Below are 13858 nucleotides of genomic sequence, written 5' to 3' on the forward strand. Positions count from 1 at the left end.
TTTAAAAAAGAATTTTGTACGTGACAATTAGATATATGATAATCAATTTTTGCGATTAATTTTAAATCGCTTTTTATTTGTTGCAGCTGCGTCTTATCGCGGTCCCGGCGAGGACGAGGATAAGAATTCGTATGCCGCGCGCATCGCCTTTACTGGCAATTCTCGTATCTTGGGGCCGATTTGCATAGTTGTGGGCGCCCTTATGCTCGCCCTTGGCGTCCTGCTCTGCATGCTTACAAGACGCGCCAGACGAAGGGAACGCAGAGTGGGCTTCCATTGCCCGCTTCACGGGGATTTCTACCCTCTTAGTCCAGTTCAGGGTATCAAGATGTTTGGTGAGTCGATCTCAATTATGTTACTCGATCTTTAAAACTTTCTATGTAAATCAGTGTTTTCTAAAAGGAAAAGAAAATTTCAGATTGAATCGATTATTTAATCGATTAATCTGAATTTATGTGAGATTATATCGCAATTTGATTTAAAAGAAAAATCGCCACCTCAGTTTACGATTAGTCAAAATTCTTTGTTTTTAGTTTGGCTTAATATAATCTATCTTTCGTATATTATTATTTTTGAACAATCTATAAATTCATTTTTAATTTATTAATAATCCCCATTATTTATTCAATTATTTTTACTTTAACATTTGCTCAATAAGATTACATTCTATTAAAAATTCTTCCGTCATTTGCTTTTGCCATTATTGTCAATATTCGACATTTGCTTCTAAAAGCAAAATACATAAGTATGATTCTCACTATCGCGTGAGAATCGAAACTCGTTTCGCCTTTTTTCAGAACATACTTGCTATGTCTGCGGTCATTTGATGTATGCAATTATTCCTTCGCATCCGTATTAAACGCGCCTGCAATTTTGATGATACGTTTTCAAAGAACGGAATAGCCGCTAAAATGCTTCTCGAGAAGATCTCGACATTGCTCTCCAGACAGTATCGCCGGTCATTATCGTCATGTCACGCGATGCTATTACATTTTTTACGGATATTCTTTCAAATGATCTCCTTCGTGCAAAGATCGTGCGTTGTCAGACCATATTACAATCGCAATAGTTAGCGTTAAAATGTCTCTCGTCGGCAATTGGCCGACTTGTTTAAATCACCGCTCTTGATGATTATTTGTCCTGAATTTGTTAGCGATATCATTTTGGTTACTTAAATCTGTGTAAATATTTCTGGAAGCAAATAACATATAAATTATACTGATGACAACTAATTTGATAGATCGTGATAAAATTGATTTACGAGCTATTCCGGCATTTTATGACTTCGATGCTACATCTTCGGTACCGTCTTAGAAAACTTATCAGTTCGTGTTGTCTTATTATCGCGAGCGTGCCAGGTCGTATCAATTGATTCGAATTCAGGACGAGGCTGGATTAGGTGAGGAGTAGGGTAACTAACTAGATTGTCGGAATTTAGGCTAATACAACTCTATCAGATTATTGCGTAGGTCGGTTGCGCGCATCGCGAATCCTACAAGTCTCCGTGTTCGAGAGATCGCTTTGAATCGCATGATAGTGAATTCTTAGCGAGAGATCAGTTTTTTACTTTCAGTTTTTTTACTTTCAGGCTCGAGGAAGTCAGATTATCGATTTGGCGAAGAAACGAACAATTTTTGATGGTCAAATATTGAACGCACACGGAGTCAGTTATTTTCCGACAGGATGGGTACATATGGTACATATATACATATATATTCCGAGTAAAGCTAAAATTTTTCAAGACTCGGAGAAAAGCAGCGCGATATAAAAAATTCAGAATGCTCTGGAAGAATTTAGAGCTTGCACTAGCTACATTTTGATAGGAGACACGAATTCCTCAGAGAATTGTTGCTGCAACGATCGCATGTTGACAGTTGCTGTTGCGGGTAGGAACTCGACGGTGCAACGGTAATAAAAAATGCAAGGTAGCTAGTCTGTTCACGTACGAATATCCCTCGCTAAACACGAAGCAACCCAACGTTCTCCATATATAAACTAGTAAAGTTAAATAGAATTTTAAAATATTTTTTTATTGAAAATAAAATTTTATTTTATTATTGGAAAGTAATATGTTTGTTAAAATGCAGTATTTATATTTTTTTTCTTTCTAAATAAAATATACATATAAATATATAAGTATTAAATATACAAAATATATGTATATGTTTTATTTGGAAAATATATGTGCTAGAAATTTATATTAAAAATATTTCAGTAATAAATATACATATCAACTTTATGAACAATTTAAAGAAAAATGATTTGAAGTTTGATTGGATTTACTTTCATAAATCTTTTCACGTACACACGTGCGTTCTTACTTGGGCTTTGCGGGGCAGTACACGTTTTTTCACTCGACGATTTATTTGAATCGCAAAGCTCAAGGAACTTGACTGATTGCCTAGTCGCAATTTCTTTCACGGCGTAGCATGCAATAAGATCTTATTAGAGTCGAAGGTCACTTTTGCATACTCTCGCGGAACATTTCGCACCGTGACTCATCGCAGCTCAACTGCAGTTTTTAAGCTTCGTCGATGCGCGAAACCTAGGAAGTCCTATTATTTCGGTGACGCGAAAATAATCCGATAATTCGTAGCTTGTTTTGCGAGGTTTTCTCATTCTATGATATGTCGCTTATCGCGATAAAATATGAGCGACGGAAAATGGACAGGAGCTTCTAAATAAAAACGAAATACCATATATATCATCGATACATTACCAAGAGCATGCGTTACAAATCTGTTAATTGAATACAAACATTCGGACGCAGTTGGAGATGCAAAGTTCGCTAATGACATTTGCATTTCGCAAGAATGCGTCAGTATTCAAGGGATTATGAAAATTATTACGTTAAGGAAATAAAATTATTATTGATAATTGAAGATCTTTTCGCGTTTTACGCATCGTGCGATCGTATAACCTTTTTCGCATAACTTCTTCAATATTGACATTTTTTATTACGAGATTTTATTAATTCTTTGTTCCCCAATTTACTTAATATTAAAATTACGGGTTTGTTGCACCTTTTAAATTATTTCTCACCATTGTTTAACACAATTTCGATTTTATGCGACGAACTTTTCAAATTTTTTTTTTTTTCAATATTTTTTTCTCCTTTAATCTGGATTTTATCGCTCAATTATGATAGAGATAATCCACTCTGTCAATTACGTTGACAGAGTGGATAAAGATGCATCTAGAAAAGATGTTTTAGCGTTAACATCATGTTTATAAAGGGACGTTTTGAGAAGGATTGATTTCACACAGCGAGGATTTTCTCGATCGTTTCTCGTCGCGTAAAATTTCGAGAAAAAAAATATACAGGAGCATGCACAGCGCGTGCATCATTTCAGTTCCATCCATTTAATTTCAGTCCGAATAAATCGTTCCTTCTCTTTCTCTCTCTTTCTCTCCTTGTTCGCAGCGGCACATCCAGAACATCGTTCATAAATATCTCATCGCGTATATACGCCGAAAGAGTATCTTTAGTCTATTTTACCAAGGACGAATTCTCGTCTCCTTCTTTTCCTAAGATACTCCCTTTGTGCGGTCTCCGCGAGACATCATTTTCCAGAAATTTTATACCGACAATGGCCGTAATGTTCTTGTTCAAATACTCGAGGCGAGTACATACAGGCGAGTTGTTTCAAGAAGATGAAAGTGTTTCATGATATCTAGTTTCGAGAGAAAGGAATACGTATAGTTTTCAGATTGCTGAAAGACATGAAAAGAGAAAAAGAAAAATCAATTAAAAAAGATATTGACAAAACTTGTGATATATTTCATCATTTATTTTACACTAATTATCGATTTCTGAATATATCACGATGTGTTTGGCCGCGAAACAAGATAATAATATTTTTATCGAAGATTTAAATATTAAAATGTTTTTGCTTAGAAATTAAAATATACGACAAAAAATGGCAATAGTTCAAAATTTTTCGCGTAATATTTTTCTCTCTCTCTCTCTCTCTCTTGTAATATTTTCTACAAAATTTTTGAGAAAGAGGAAAGAAAGACTAGCCAATTTATATAATATATACGATATGAAAAATAGAAGATAACGATTTACTTTACTGCCGATTTTTCAACAAATTGCACTCTACGAACTTTTTTTTCCTACCAATCCATTGATTGGCTTTTCTAGATCTGAATTATGCAGCAATACCTTTTTTTTTCAAACAAGCACTTACGTTTCCTTTGTTTCAAAAATAACATTAGATATTGCTTCTGGAACCGATCTTAAGAATTCCGATGACGACTTCTCGTCAGAATCTCCCTCTTTACGAAGACGATTGCACCGAAGTTTCCGCTTTTTCCGACAAAACGACGAAATTATGTCTGGCTTTGCGAGGCATGGATAAATACAGGTTGTCTCACGAACTCGCGGTAGGAATCGCACAAAAACATAAGTAAGAATGTTTTGCCTGGATGTAGACAATTAGGGTAGTGGCATGGAAAGCGTGACCGGCGGTACGCTTTTAAAAATCTCGTCGCGAATAATACCGGTTCGAATGCAACTGTGAGAAATTGTGAAGAAAACAAAAAAACGAAAGCAAATATATTTGATAATTACGCATGGATTTTAATTAAAAAGAGTAAATTTTAGACAAGACAATGTTTTAATATTATAGAACCGATTTTAGAATCTTGAAATCATGAAATAAATATTAATATAAACGACAGTGAGATTTTTTTTTTTTTTTTTTTTTAAGACTGCTGATATTTTGCTCCGACAGCTACGAAAATGTTGACTTCAAATTGATCGAAATACTTGTCGGTGAAATTAAGATCAGATATTCCATAGGATACTTTGCATATTTTCTACACAGATTGTTGGTAAGTTTGCTATCTCCTGTGCTAACACTGATATCTTCCGCGAGTGTTCACGCTTCGATAAGTTCATCTCGTCGTTGTCGGAAACTCCACCGCAAATTCGATCTTGGCAGAGCACAAGCAGAGTATGATTCAGCGATAAGTTCATACGCAATTTTCCTACGAGAATATTCTCGGCGATGCGTGAAATCCTTACCTCGAGAGAGGAAGGATCTGCGTATCGCGCGCCTACGGCGATATCTTCTTTGCGCTGTCGTCGGAAACGAAACGGAAAAGCTCGTTCGCTGCCTCCGAACGACGCGTATCTATAAATTGATTGTTCCTCGATCTAAATGTAAATTTGCCCTGAGACATCTGCGACAAATGCAACCTTGATACATGCGGCAGGAACGCAAATCATTCGCGGTGCATATACGGCGTACGATGCAGGAAGACGAAGTGACCGCAAGACGAAATACAATACATTTGATATCCCGTCGGGTCACCTTCGTGATGCAATTGAATGCATTTTTCAGAAATGCAGATTTAATCTTGCTGGATGCACCTGCTGCGAAGTGTCGAAGCATCTGATTGATTTCACATAAAATGCAATGTGCTCTGTACTTTCTCCCTCCGTCTTTCTTCCTTTCTCCTTTATCTTTAAATCTAATTTCGAAAACGAATTCTCTTTAAGATTTTTGAGATTCATGAAACTTTCAAAAGCTGGACTTATACACAACGCTATTTTCAATATAATTAGTTCATATATAAAATTCTACGAGAATAGTTTAATCTTCTTCTTCTTCTTCTTCTTCTCCTCCTCCTCCTCCTTCTTCTTCTTCTTCTTCTTCTTTTTCTTCTTTTTCTTTTTTTTTTTTAAATGAATGATGCCGTTGTTTCTAGGAAAAATGCAGATTTTTTTTTTAAATATAAATATCTACTATTTTATTTTGTAAATTTTGTAAAAAATTTGTATAATCGAGACGTAAGCATTGTAAACTTAATGCTTCCGCAGATATTAACTCGCGTCCTACTATATTGTATACACATTTATGTCGCGAGATGTAAACGATTGTTGGAGCGAAAGTGACTAGTCGCCGATGAAAGATGGCAACGACCGTTGCCTCTAGATGGGTGATACTACGCGTTAAGGGTCTGCCACCGGGTTGCTGGCTGGTCCGATCGGGGGATCAGTGCCGATGGGCGTCGATGGTTGTTCGGCATTAGCGGAGCTGATTACACGTACAGGACACGGCAAACTGGGTCGCGCGAACCTCCTAGGGTCCATGACATCTATTGTCCTCGATCCTATTTCTCGTCCTCTTTTTATACATATGCGCCCTGTCTCTCTCTTTCTCTCTCTCTCTCTCTCTCCGTCCCCAAATATGAGTCTTCTCCGTGTTATTATGTATGGCTATTGTTTTCTTAGACTCTCGCGACAGAACTCTGTTTATAAACGATGGAGATTATGATTTCATTTAGTCTTGAGTGACTCGTATTCCATTTATAGTTTAGTATATGTGTATGGATCGATTATAGCTGGAAAATGATATAAATCTAAAGACTGATTTTTTGAAAATTATTATATAGAGAATTTCCTGTCATTTCTTAACTCGAGTCAAAAATAGAGATGCTTAAGTATCTCGTAAATGGAGCACTGGAAACAAAATTATAATAGATTTGTTCTAATAGAAATTTAACAAAATCCTAATATATATCAGATATATAAATAATATCAGATTATGAAACTATCATTGTTGGCTAATATTAATTTGAGTAGGTATAGAAGAACCAATTAGAGTCCGAAAGCTTTTAGACTCTAATTGAATTCTCTTAAGCTAACTGTATATAAGTGTACCTTTCTATTCTTATCGCGATCGGAGAGCTTCTTTAATTTACTTTATTCAATATTAATCACACAGTAAAAAGTTATAGTTTGGATTACTTATTCGTGTGTTCGAATTCACGTGAACCAACTACGAGTTTAATAAATTCAAGCCACGCGCATAAAACTGTAATTTTTGGTAGAAAAAATTTGAGAAGAAAAATATACTAAACGATTCTAAATATGCCATTAATATACAGCACTAACAAACTTGTAAAGAATTATCCGTCCTCAAGATGATCCATCGGCGAGAATTATTTCCGCCTACGGGGAAGAAGGCTTGAAAAAATGTCACCTGATTGTTTGAATATTCAAAATACGTATAACGCAGATGAGATGACGACAGTGTCTTATAGCTTACAAGATGTTGCCGTCGCGTTTTCATGGCCGTGCGTGCACACACACACACACACACACACACATACATATAAATGTGCAATATGTATTTTTTCTCTATATCTACCTATGCCGTAACGCGCATACCTATGCGACTTACCGTCTGACTTTCTCCGGTTCTTCAAGTATTGAAACGCTTTCCGTAGGCGAGAGTAGACGACGCAAGAAAGAGAGTAGTGTTATAACGACAAAGTGCTCAAGTATAATATATGGTTTGATTGACCCCTATCGAGCTGGCCCTCCCACCTTGCAAAAATAAAAAAATAAATAGCGTACAATTATGAGCTATTTATAAGCTTTCATATCCCGCAAATAAAAAATTTTGAGCTCGTTGCACTACACAGGAATTTAATAAAAATATTCAATCAATCTTTGCGGCAGAATTAGGAGCTATTTATGAGCTTTTAAGCTAATATAGTTTTAATTTTTGAGCTCATCCCCTTAACCCATAAAATCACCCTACGTCTTCCCGGCACAAGAGAGAACTATACTCAAAATCAAAGAAATTAATTATTTTCCAATTAAATATTGTTTATCAATTTATGAGCTCGTAAAATACGCGAATTTCGATTATTGAGCTACAACCCCTATAGTTCTCTCTTGTGCCGGGAAGACGTAGGGTGATTTTATGGGTTAAGGGGATGAGCTCAAAAATTAAAACTATATTAGCTTAAAAGCTCATAAATAGCTCCTAATTCTGCCGCAAAGATGGATTGAATATTTTTATTTTTAAGTGGTGGGGGGGGGGGGCAGAGTCGATATCGACTCAGCTCCCCCACCATAAATATTAAATGCCTGTGTAGTGCAACGATTTATGAGCTTTCATATCCCGCAAATTTTTAATTTGCGGGATATGAAAGCTCATAAATAGCTCATAATTGTACACTATTTGTTTTTTTATTTTTGCAAGGTGGGGGGGGGGGCTAGCTCGATAGGGGTGTTTGATTGTCTCGAATGACCGTAACGACGTCAAATATTTTATCGGCATAGGTTTCCAGGTCCGTTAAATAATTTGCATTGGACGCCTTTTCATTTGCGAATAATACGAAAACGATCTTTTCTCAGCGCGAAGATGTTCCTTCCGAAATACAATATTTGACCTGATTATTTCAGAATTGTAAAGAATTCAAGACCTTTTTCTTCGAAAGAGTTAAGCTTTAAAAATTAGAGGAGATAAACAAGCTTATTTTTTACTTAGGATTTATATAGTAGGCTTTTAATTAAGAGAGATTTAATTTGAAGATTGTATGAATAATGAGATTATTATTTGATATGTGATAATAAAATGTCATTGAATTAAATAAGCTAGTATGATTAGATATACGCTTTATCATGGAACTTTACATTTATAATTTATTATTATATATAATTTAATTTAATTTCACTGTTTTAAATGTCTTTTATACAATAATGATATTTCATTAATTAAACAAAGTTGTTTTGAACTGCGTTAATTAAAATATTAATTGTAGCGATATAATCAAATTGATGTGTACCAGTATATATATATAGATTCTATGTTATTACATTATTTTAGCAGGATAATACTTATGCGAGATTATGTGACGTTACCTACGTGATAAGGCTATTGTGTGGCTACATCATAAGACATAATGCATTAGCAAATTTTATTCATAGATATAAAGCGGATAATGTGCAAATGAGAAAGTTTAAAAAAAGTTCTTTTTTAATTTAATGAAGTGGGAATATTGGCAGATAAGAGCTAAGGCACGGATATCGGTGCGCGAACTTATTATTGTAATTTTTAGTAATATCATTAACAAATGTGTATTAAAAATGTACGTTTCGCAATTTAATACGATAATATTTAAAAAATCATTTACAATTAATTGTAATATTTAAATCTACTTTTCAAACTAAATTTCCGTATTCGCTTATGCGAAAGATGCGAAAAAAATATTGCTTACATTTTGTTTTGCACTTTGACATTATTTTCGGAAGTAAGATTTTTGAAAATTGTTAATTAACTCGTCAAATATCTCCTGAACTTTCCATGATACCATTTTCCATGAATACCTAGCGTAGCTATTCCACACAAACATTAGACCGGCGATTTTAGCAGTATTTAGATCCCGAGAGGTTTGCATTAATAACATATCTCCGCCGAGGATCGAGCATATTCCGCGAGCGGTTTGCAATTTATCAGATACCGATCGTCGTTTAAACGCCGATTGATCTTCCGCGAGGATGCATTTCCTATCGTTGGGATCTGATAGTATATTTTATTTCTTTGAAAGGTCAGGTTTATCGTGCACCGCGAGGCATGCTAGCGCAGTCAGATAAATACGGAATGATTAATACGGCATAACATAGTGACGTGTGTTAGCCAGGTAGATTTAGTCTTGGCCTTTGCCAAAAATAGATTACACCAATTTCGGTAATGCTCTGTCGGCCAATTAAATGCCGTTCGCCGATGGTCGAATTGTGGAATCTTCGACTTCTTTCGATCTGTTTTAATCAATCTTGTCGATTAAGCGGAGGTTTGATTAAAATGATGTTATTTCCTTATATGTGTCATGTGTAGTTCGCATATATGTGTATGAAAAACTTAAGTATGTAGAAGAAGTGCCGCAAACGGAATATCGTTCTCTATTCTTTCTGTTATTGTATAAAATATATCGTGATATCACGAAAATACATTCTATAATAGTTAAAATTCAATTCATTAAAATTTTTTTTTTTTTTTTTTTTAACTTTGATCACTTCTAATATAATGCGCGAAATTCAAACAACTGTCTTCCCTTTCGTTATTTGCGATTGAAAGGAGAGAATCTGGAACATAATATCTACAGATACATGGATGCGGATAATCGATTGGCGGTTCGTCGTGAGTTTATTGAGATCCAAGAACATTGGACAGAAACAAATTCCGATAGGTTGTCGCTTTCAGGACACGCTGCCTCTCTCGTCCTTTCCCCTCTTCTTCCTCTTCTGCGATGAAAATCTCCGCTTAAAGACTTCATCTCGAGACGAACGGTTTTCCGATACTTTCGGATTGAAATGTCTTTTTATTGTCCACGCGATTTGTATCGACGGCATAAGATTCGCATGCCGCTATGTCATTCTCCTCTACCATTGTCCGGCTCTGCGTAGCCGGGAGATTCTAACTGAAACAGAGTGACGGCTATATTGACTTCGAGATTAAGCAGCCCTTGTGCGACTACTATATGTGACAACTAGGTGACATAAATATTCGTATATTTGAACTCACACTTCCATACTCGTCGCTAAATTGAATTTAGCTCGCAGCTTTTGTTCTTAAATGAGAATTGACGAGACGTTGAGAGAAGATAATTGAAATTGTTAGACAAAGGAAACTGATAATTTTATAATAGTTGATAAAGTTAATAGTTGTTATTAAACTGCTAAAAAATAATTTTAGATATTTATTTCATCATCATTTTCAATTATTAGAAACTAATTTACAATTTTACAATTTTATTATTGAAATTTATAATACTGTCTCATATATTTGACGTTAAACTCTGTTAATTCTTACGTCAGTATAATCTTCGTTATTTCAAGAAGTTTGAACTTAATATTTTCTCAGTAAATATTAATCTCCGTCTTTAATCTGCGTAACCTTTCATTTTACAATATTAAATTGTGTATTATATTTTTTTTAAGTTTATATAAATAATATCTTCTTGAAAGGTAAAATTTATGTTATTTATTTTACGTTAATTTATTAAATTTTCACATGAATTTGTTAATTTAAGGCATGATACGAGAGACAAAAGAGCTTCTATATATAATACATTGCTCATGTATTTTTTAAAATTTTTCTTTTAATGGGAAACAAATTATAATAAATAAATCATTTTTTTTTACACGAATTATAAGCATGCCATATAAATATTTATCACATTTATGGTATAATACATTATTTTGATCGCATTAAAATGATTTTGCGCATTATGTTATCGATGAAAAGTACCAACCGTATATTGTGCGTTCGCACATTTTTTTTTTACCTCGGGAGGATGTTACGACATTGCGATGGTGTACAATCATGCATTTCATAGTAGCCATTATTTTTTCGCTTTCGTACGCGTAACGTATAGCTGGGAACAAAAACACGGGGGTTACAGAGGCTTTATCAACGCTAATCTTCCATTGTTGGAGGAACGAATTGCAGAACCGGCTATACTGCTTTGCGTTATGCAGATCCTCTCATCGAGAGAGTCCGACCGTGTTACAAATTCATGTTATCCACCGCATTGCGTCCGCGGGCAGCAGCTTCCTTCCTCTCTGAATTATCCAACATCGACGTTGGTAGACAGGTGGAATTTAATTGACAACCGACTATAATCTCAAGAATGTTTAACGGGCATCTGCATTTGAATAATAAATCTGATAAAATTATATAGCATGTTAGGAGAAAAGATGTAAAATTTTAAGAACTTGTTTTATCAATATCGAATAGATTTTAATAATATTAACACCTGAATTTTAAATCTATTTTAAATATTTATGTGAGCTTGGCATGTTTATTTTTAATAAATAAAATTTAAAAAAAAATATTTTGTTTACAATGGTTTGTTTACAATAATTTCGTTCCTAATGGAAGCCATACAAAATTATAGCATTTTGAAAAAATAATGTCATCCGATTTTAAAATAAAAAAATCGCTGATAAGTTTGATTCAAAATTGTTTGTAGTGATCTTCCTTTTGTATATAATTATGTTTAAAAGTTACACAGGAAAAAGAAAATGGATGTAATTGCAGTAAATACGTCCAACAATATCTGGTATGCTCGCAATTTTCTTTATGCTATCTAATAGAGACAAGTGTGTTTTTTACAATCCGTTGTAACAAATTTTGGCCGCTACGAATGTCAAATAAAGAGAACTGATCTAGTTATTCCTGTATATGGGATCATTCTGTTCGCTAATGCGCGTTCGATTCCTATCTCTTAACGGAAATCTAAACGACCGAGAGACCTTCTACGCGCGTATCGCCTCGTCAAATCACAAGCAACGTGGATATTCAAATGGCAATGGATTTGAAAGTGATGGAAAAAGTTTTCCTTTTGCATACTAAATATCGCATTATCTTAGCGCTGTAATAATGTTGACGAGAGGAGCGCAACGACTCTAATATAGTACATATAGCGAGCGTGCAACACGCATAGTTTCCATGATAACATAATTCTTTTTTATATTTTTCTCCCTTAAAATTGTTCTTTTGTAGCAACAGGAATTTCATTAATGTCGGGAAATTTTTAATGAATATTTCAAGTAATATAGAATCATTGTTTAATAAATGTAACGTGTTCATATGTTTGTTACTTTTGAAACAGCGGTACTTACTCACACACACACACATACACACACACACACACACACACACAAATATAACTTGAAATTGAATGTAAAATTTCTAATATCGAAATTTTTAAATAAAGTTATTAGGAGAAAAATAATAATAATTTTTTTACTACAAAACTTTTTTAGACTTGCAATATATTTCGTTGCAAAGTATAATCTATTATTATAGAGTTATTTATTTTATATTTACAATAGTGTGCTCTCTCTGTTTCTCTCTCCCAAGTCGAATGATATTTTAAAGATGGATATTTTATAGTTAAAAGTTTAATTAATTACATGCTTTGTTTTTTGTAACTGTATAACATCAAATACGTTAAAATTCTTTGTAAAAATATTCCTTGCTTCAAATTAAATGAAAAATTAGATGTTTTATTTAGCTTCATCTTCGCAACACGATTTTAAAAAAATTTTAAGCTTTAAATAATTAAAAAGACTTGAAAGATATTGATGTTTCTGAACAATTCACTGCATGTGTGTTCTGGTTCATCAGCTTTTTTTCGACGTTTACTTCTGAAATAACCGGAAACATGTATTGTTTGTTTCAGGTGTATCTGGCAAGGACGTAAGTGGATGGCCAAAGATCCCGTGTCTGAAGGGTCGTGCGTCTAGCAAAGGGGGAAGCGGCATGGGAGGACCACACGTGGGTCCACCACAGTGTCCGCACTCTGTTTTGAGCAGCACTCGCAGCTCCGTGAGTAGCTCGCCTATGAGTCCGTGCCCGACCCCCATGCCCTTCCTGGTGACTTCGGGCTCCGTCAGGTAAGTTTAAAGCGGTTCACTTTTCAATACATGTCACTTACGTGTTATCTTTATGTATCTAATACTAAGACTCTATTTGTTAACGCTAAGCTCGGGAAAATTAAAGAAATAAACTTCAAATATTATGTATTATAATGGAAAATATAAATTATTCTGAATGTTACTATACTGAGTGCGAAGATAGAAGACACTTTTTTAAGCTTTGACATCACATTTTAAAGAGAGAAAGAGAGAGAAACGGGACGTATATTTGTTTATAATTCTGTCATATTTCATTTACATTTTCCATTCTAATGCAATTTTAAGTTTATTTTTCTTCTTTTAGCGAATTCAGAATTAGTTACTTTGCACGACTTATCTCGGATCAGTCATCGAGTGTAGAAGAAAGAAATATTGAGAGAATCAATTGGCAATACCCTTGTGCTGTAATTGGCAAGTCCCTTGTGCTGTAATTTTGCGAAACAATACAAAAAGTGTTCTTTTTTCAACGTAAAAACGACACCAGCTGTCGTTCGAGTAAAGGCCGCGTTCGCTAAAAATAAATTTCATACATATTTTATGGAGCATTATATCCAGCTCCGGGACAAACATAGCTCGGTAACCGTATAAAGTTTATAGTCATGGATGTTTTAATGTGTCATTGATCTATTA

The 13858-nt window shown here is 34.4% G+C and overlaps 1 protein-coding gene across 6 annotated transcripts in view; it reads left to right on the forward strand.

The window, feature by feature from the left end:
• Nucleotides 1-13858, forward strand: part of LOC138940034 (uncharacterized) — a 62470-nt gene that overhangs the window by 33911 nt on the left and 14701 nt on the right. For all 6 annotated transcript variants that reach the window (XM_070308519.1, XM_070308518.1, XM_070308523.1 and 3 more), the window contains exons 3-4: nt 87-335; nt 12994-13207. In XM_070308519.1, the coding sequence (XP_070164620.1) occupies nt 87-335; nt 12994-13207 (463 nt within the window). The remainder of the gene's footprint in view (nt 1-86; nt 336-12993; nt 13208-13858) is intronic.

Source organism: Polyergus mexicanus, unplaced genomic scaffold (assembly GCF_030449975.1).
Source record: "Polyergus mexicanus isolate NDT 795.1 unplaced genomic scaffold, iyPolMexi1.0 SCAF_16, whole genome shotgun sequence".
NCBI classification, from domain to species: Eukaryota; Metazoa; Arthropoda; class Insecta; order Hymenoptera; family Formicidae; genus Polyergus; species Polyergus mexicanus.